The sequence below is a fragment of the Piliocolobus tephrosceles genome, chromosome 7, assembly GCF_002776525.5.
Source record: "Piliocolobus tephrosceles isolate RC106 chromosome 7, ASM277652v3, whole genome shotgun sequence".
Classification (NCBI taxonomy): domain Eukaryota; kingdom Metazoa; phylum Chordata; class Mammalia; order Primates; family Cercopithecidae; genus Piliocolobus; species Piliocolobus tephrosceles.
This window is the reverse complement of record NC_045440.1, coordinates 47,805,003-47,811,002: the sequence shown is the minus strand read 5'-3', so window position 1 is coordinate 47,811,002 and position 6,000 is coordinate 47,805,003. Positions and strand designations below refer to the sequence as shown.

Genomic DNA, 6,000 nt, shown 5'->3' with positions numbered 1-6,000 from the left:
GTGGTGTAAGTTAAGGCGAACACTCCCTACACTGATATCCTGTACATTTCTGCCTCAGAGGCCAGGTTTTTTACAGGAGCACTGAGCTAACCAGACCTTTATTCCCCACAGTTATTGAGCTCACCAATTAAGTACTTTGATATTAGAGGTCCATACTGTAGTTAATATCACCTCAAAAATGATGCAAAATGTCCCAGGGCTCAGAATAAACAACTCAGAGACTCTTCCAAATAGTCTTTCCAGTCTTTGAAGGTATTTTTTCCCCCAATACCTTCACTGGCCTCTATGAAGCAATTTTTAAGATTAATCAATATAAAAAGGTCTTAACTTTCAGTCTGAAAGTTTAACCTGGTCTTAAAGCATCACTTTTTTTTCCCCCACAAAAGAATCATACTGTTTTATTCTTAGTACAGTTTTTTAATACATGTATACATAGCTAGATATATATACAATATACACATACCCCTTTATAGAAAACCATCCCGCTCCAGTCCTACATCCCAAAGGTAACTACTGTGAACTTTCAAAATATTTTATTTATATACTTTTTTTTTTTTTAAGACAGAGTCTTGCTCTGTCGCCCAGGGTAGAGTGCAGTGGTACAATCTCGGCTCACTGCGACCTCTGACTCCTGGGTTCAAATGATTCTCCTGTCTCAGTCTCCCAAGTAGCTGGGATTACAGGTGTCCACCACCACACCCGACCAATTTTTGTATTTTTAGTAGGAACAGGGTTTCACCATGTTGGCCGGGCTGGTCTCGAACTCCTGACCCCCAGCCAATTTATATATATTTAAATATGTGTATATGCACATGTAAAAACAAAAATAAATCTGCCAAGGAGGCAGAGCTCCTGTCTTCCTGGAAGAAACCAGTAACTGGTTTCTTCTCAAGAGTACTTTCCACGTAAACATATGCACTCTATCAGTGTTTTCACTAGCTGCCCAGTACCTCAACTAAGGACGTACCACAACCCAGCTAGCAGAACCCTACTGCTAGAAATACAAGTATTTCTAAATTATGACTACCATGCAGAGTGGAGAGTCCTGAGCAAACTGTTTAAGCAGCTCTGTTGTAAGGAAGCTGCTAGGCCAGGGCTGTGGTCACCCAGTCCAAGCCCAGCTGCAGAGTACTGTGCCTGCATTGCCCCACCAACCATGACGCGCAGGGTCCTTTCCTTGTGCCCTTGGCAACACCAAACATTGTCCATCTTTTAAATACTTGACAGTAGCCAATCATTTTAATTTGAAGTTCCTTGTTTACGAAAAGGTTGACTATTTTAAGATACATTCCATCGGCCATTTACATTTCTTCTTTTCTGAGCTGCCTATTTTTTTCTTTATACATTCGTCTATTTTTAAATCTGATTTCTTCAGTAGTAATGTTGCACATTATGTATATGTTACAATGTTGGTTTTGTGCCATTCAGTAGTCTTAAACATTTATAAGGTCAAAACCATCAATACATTAACACTTTTATGTGTCTCCCTATCTGTACAAACTTTATAGAAATACACAGAAGGATACCAATTATGGAATGGTAATGAAATCCATCCAAGGAGCAGAAATCACACTGCACACAGAAGAAAACGTTTTGAAATGCTATAAGTCTACTTTTTCTTAACAAAACATCTATGCACATGTCAAGATGTGTTATCATAAAGACATTCTCCAGACTTTCCAGAGGATCTAACATCTTTTCCCAGGGAACAAGCATGTGAAAGGGGTGACGTGAAGGTTCATTTTTATCTTTAAACATTTTTATATTATAAACTGATGTGTTATCAACAAAAAAGACCTCAAGACTTAAAGACATACACAGACAGACAAGCTATGTAGTCATTACATTTTTCTGTAATTTATTTACAGTTTGTTTTTCCTTCCAAATCTTAATGATTTACAATTAGTTTCTTCACTTGTGACAAAGACTCTTTCCCTTACCCTAACTCTAGTCAGGCTCCTCTGAACTCTTCTCAACTAGGCCTTGACTTCTGGGCTTCCATGTTCATCTCTATTAGTCCAATTTTACCAAGAACTCTGGTGGGTCAGTTCAGCGAAAACCCCTCTCCCCTTGATACATAATCTAATTCGTCATCTCCCACCAGCTCCCAGGCAGTGCTTGGTCACCCTGGCCCATCTTCAGCCACAACACTCTTAGGTTGGTTTAGCCACAATCCTCTTTATGTCTGATGTTTTCTCTATTGTGGGAAGTCAGGGACCCCAACGGAGGGACTGGCTGGAGCCAGGGCAGAACATAAATTGTGAAGATTTCAGGGACATTTATCAGTTCCCCAAATAATACTTTTATAATTTCTTACACTTGTCTTTACTGCAATCTCTGAACATAAATTGTGAAGATTTCATGGGCATTTATCACTTCCCCAATCAATACTTTCATAATTTTTTATGCCTGTCTTTAATCTCTTAATCCTGTTATCTTCGTAAGCTGAGAATGTACATCACCTCAGGACCACTACTGTACAAATTGATTGTAAATTATGTGTGTGTGAACAAAATGAAATCAGTGCACCCTGAAAAAGAACAGAATAACAGCGATTTTCAGAGAACAAGGGAAGATAACCATAAGGTCTGACTGCCTACGGGGTCAGGCAGAACAGAGCCATATTTTTCTTCTCACAGAAAGCCTATAGACGGATGTGCGAGTAGGAGAAGTACCACTGAATTCTTTTCCCAGCAAGGAATGACCCTGGGGAAGGAACGCATTCCTGGGGGTAGGTCTATAGACGGCCACTCTGGGACTGTCTGTCCTATGCAGTTGAAATAAGGAATGAAATATGCCCTGGTCTCCAGCAATACCCTCAGGCTTACTAGGATTGGGAAATTCCAGCCTGGTAAATTGTAGTCAGACCGGTTGCCTGCTCTCAAATCCTGTTTCCTGTTAAGATGTTTATCAAGACAATGAGTGCACAGTGGGACATAGGCCCTCATCAGTAATTCTAATTTTGCCTTGCCTTGTGACCTTTATTGCCCTTTGAAGCATGTGATCTTTGTGACCTACTCCCTGTTCGTACACCCCCTCCCCTTTTAAAATCCCTAATAAAAACTTGCTGGTTTTGTGGCTCCAGGTTGTCATCACAGTCCTACCAATATGTGATGTCACCCCCGGAGGCACAGGTGTATAATTTCTCTCTTTGTACTCTCTATTTCTCAGACTGGCCGATCCTTAGGGAAAATAGAAAAGAACCTATGATGAAATATTGGGGGCTGGTTCCCCCAATATTCCTCTTAGTGATTTTCCATCCACTGACCCTGACCCTGCTCCTTGGCTATCAATCCCCCTGGTCAATAAGTATTTGGAATAGAGCCCAATCCCTCTCCAGCAGTGTAAAAGCCCACTGGAATAGCCTCCCCTTTAGTAGTTTTCCTTAACATCTTTAACGAATGTCAAAATTTTTTCTTTAACATGTTAGTCATTCCACCTAATATCATTTATTAAATGACCCATTTCCCACTTAAATGGCCCCCTACCATAGACACAATTTTCATATACACACTTTCTAGCACCTACCTCTCCCACTGAGCCATCTGTGCACTGGCTCAGCTTCTTATACTCCATAAGGCCCCTTTTTAACATTTGCTACACTAGACTCCTTCCAGCACATTACCCTTTCAAAACGTGTCTTGCTTATTAGGCTCAAGCAATTACTCCTTCAGATTATTTTTAAGTTCAAAAATAAAATTAATTCTGGATTTTTTACTGGAATTATACCAGAGTTAATTGATTTGGGGAAACTTGACATTTTTTTTCAATAATGTCTAACTCAGGTACATAAGCTATTCATCTTCTATAATCATAAAATACATTTGCCTGGCACATTGAAGTTTATTCCTAGACATTTTTTTTTTATGCTGTTATGAACAAGATGTTATAGACATATTTTCCAAGTGGTCAATACTAATATATGAAATATATGAGAATAACATATGAAAATAGATAATGAGAATTATGTGTTTATAATTCGTCAGCTTTTTCCTTTATTAATTCTTAGAGTTTATCAGCTAATATGCTTACGCTTGGGCTTTCCTGATTTGGAAACAATTACAGTAATCTTTTCTCCTTCCTAATATTCCTTCTGTGATTTTCTTATCCTACAGTATTGAATAGAATCTCCCAAATAGTTAGTAGGGCTGATGTCCTGGCCTTACTGGTCTCCTGACAAGTGTCTTTTAATTGCCAAGTGCCAAGTGCTGGGAGAGACGCTGGAGAGGGAGCAAGGAATACCAGGCTCTGCCCGTGCCCTGAGGGGACTCACGGACCTTGAGAGGTTAGGATGCTAAACATGGAAATAACTAACTCCAAGTAAAGCACTGACCACTCCCAGAAACAGGCCGTGCTCCCATGCTGGGTGGAAGCGCAAGGGAGTGTCAGTACTTCACACAGAGGATGACCTGGCTGCAAGATTCAGGCAAACATTCTATCACATTAAATATCATGTGAAACTACTCCTATTTCATCAGGAGCTGCCAAATGCCTCCCAGGCTTCCACGGAGAGGTTCACTGCTATGTTAAATCTACTTCTGTGGTAAGTTTCCAGTTTTCACTATGAACTCTATTTAATAACAGTGCATCTGAACATACTGCTGGACTATATCCACACATGTATACTGCAGAATTTTCCAACTGCATTATGAATGAGTTTTGTATTTCATTTTCCTTTTTACGTGTATACCCTGATATTCAGGTCACGCTAGACTCATAAAATGAACTGAGAAGATTTCTTACCCTTTTCTGCCTCATGACAGCAGTGAAGGATTTGTCCATAAAGTCATAGTATAGGCCACTTGTCAGCCACGGTTAGTTCTCTCTCTCTCTCTTTTTTTTTTTTGTTTGAGAATGAGTCTTGCTCTGTCTCCCAAGCTAGAGTGCAGTGGCGTGATCTCAGTGCACTGCAATCTCCACCTCCTGGGTTCAAGTGATTCTCATGCCTCAGCCTCTCAAGTAGCTGGGATTATAGACACGTGCCACCACGCCTAGGTAAGTTTTGTATTTTTAGTAGAGATGGGGGTTTTACCATGTTGGCCAGGCTGGTCTTGAACTCCTGACCTCAGGTGATCCACTCACCTCGGCCTCCCAAAGTGCTGGGATTACAGGTGTGAGCCACCACGCCTGGCCCATGGTTATTTCTCTTTTCTTCCCTCTGTGAAAGACTATGTTTGTCCATGAGAGGGGTGACAGCTAATTCACCTTCAGATGCCTGGACTCTCAGTAACTTTTAACTATAACAGCCATTCCCAAACTTCGAGACACACTGAAAGTGGAGGGGAGAGCTTTTAGAAGTCCTGGTGCCCAGGTCGTGCCCAGGTCATGCCCAAGACCAATTAAACCAGAGGACCTGGGGTAGCAGCCAGGGAGCAGTATCATTCTTAATGATCTCCAGGTAATTCCACTGCTCTGTTGACTACGGAATTAGAGAAACCAAACTTCTTAAAGTTTCAGTTTAAAAAGTTCAGTTAAAGTTTCAGTTACAACTGTTTCAGATTCAAAGCCCTTACCTGATCAACATCACACGCAAGTCGAAGCAGCACAGGAAACGTCCGCTTATAGAGCTGGTACATGGGTGGGGCTCCCTGTCCCCCTTCCGGCATCTGCGTGGCTTTGCCCAACATAAACATAACCATGCTATGTAAAAGTTCACAGGCTGCAACCTAAAACAGACCAGGAGGTCAGCAACGTCTAAGTTATCACATGAAGACGAGAGAATATGTGAAATGTCACTCAATTTAGTCCTTTAAGAAGAAAAATTTCATTGCACATAACTATCACGTAACCCAAATATAAATTAACTGGAATTAGCATTTCTTGCTGTATAATACTAATGATTCTGTTCACTTTGTTTTTTATCCAAGAACAAAAATTAAAATTTAAAGCTTTAGAAACTGACACTAATACATTCTTGAGAAGTACATTTCACTGTTGCCATATTAAAGAACTATGTAACTTTGCTTCATCTGTTAGCACATTTTCAACTATCACTTTTAG

At 40.4% G+C, this 6,000-nt stretch overlaps 1 protein-coding gene across 1 annotated transcript in view; it reads right to left on the bottom strand.

Moving 5' to 3' along the window:
- Positions 1 to 6,000, bottom strand: part of PRKDC (protein kinase, DNA-activated, catalytic subunit) — a 178,103-nt gene that overhangs the window by 126,793 nt on the left and 45,310 nt on the right. The window contains exons 25-26 of the mRNA XM_026456198.1: positions 5,514 to 5,666; positions 4,334 to 4,413 (exon numbers count right to left, since the gene is read on the bottom strand). Of these exons, the coding sequence (XP_026311983.1) occupies positions 4,334 to 4,413; positions 5,514 to 5,666 (233 nt within the window). The remainder of the gene's footprint in view (positions 1 to 4,333; positions 4,414 to 5,513; positions 5,667 to 6,000) is intronic.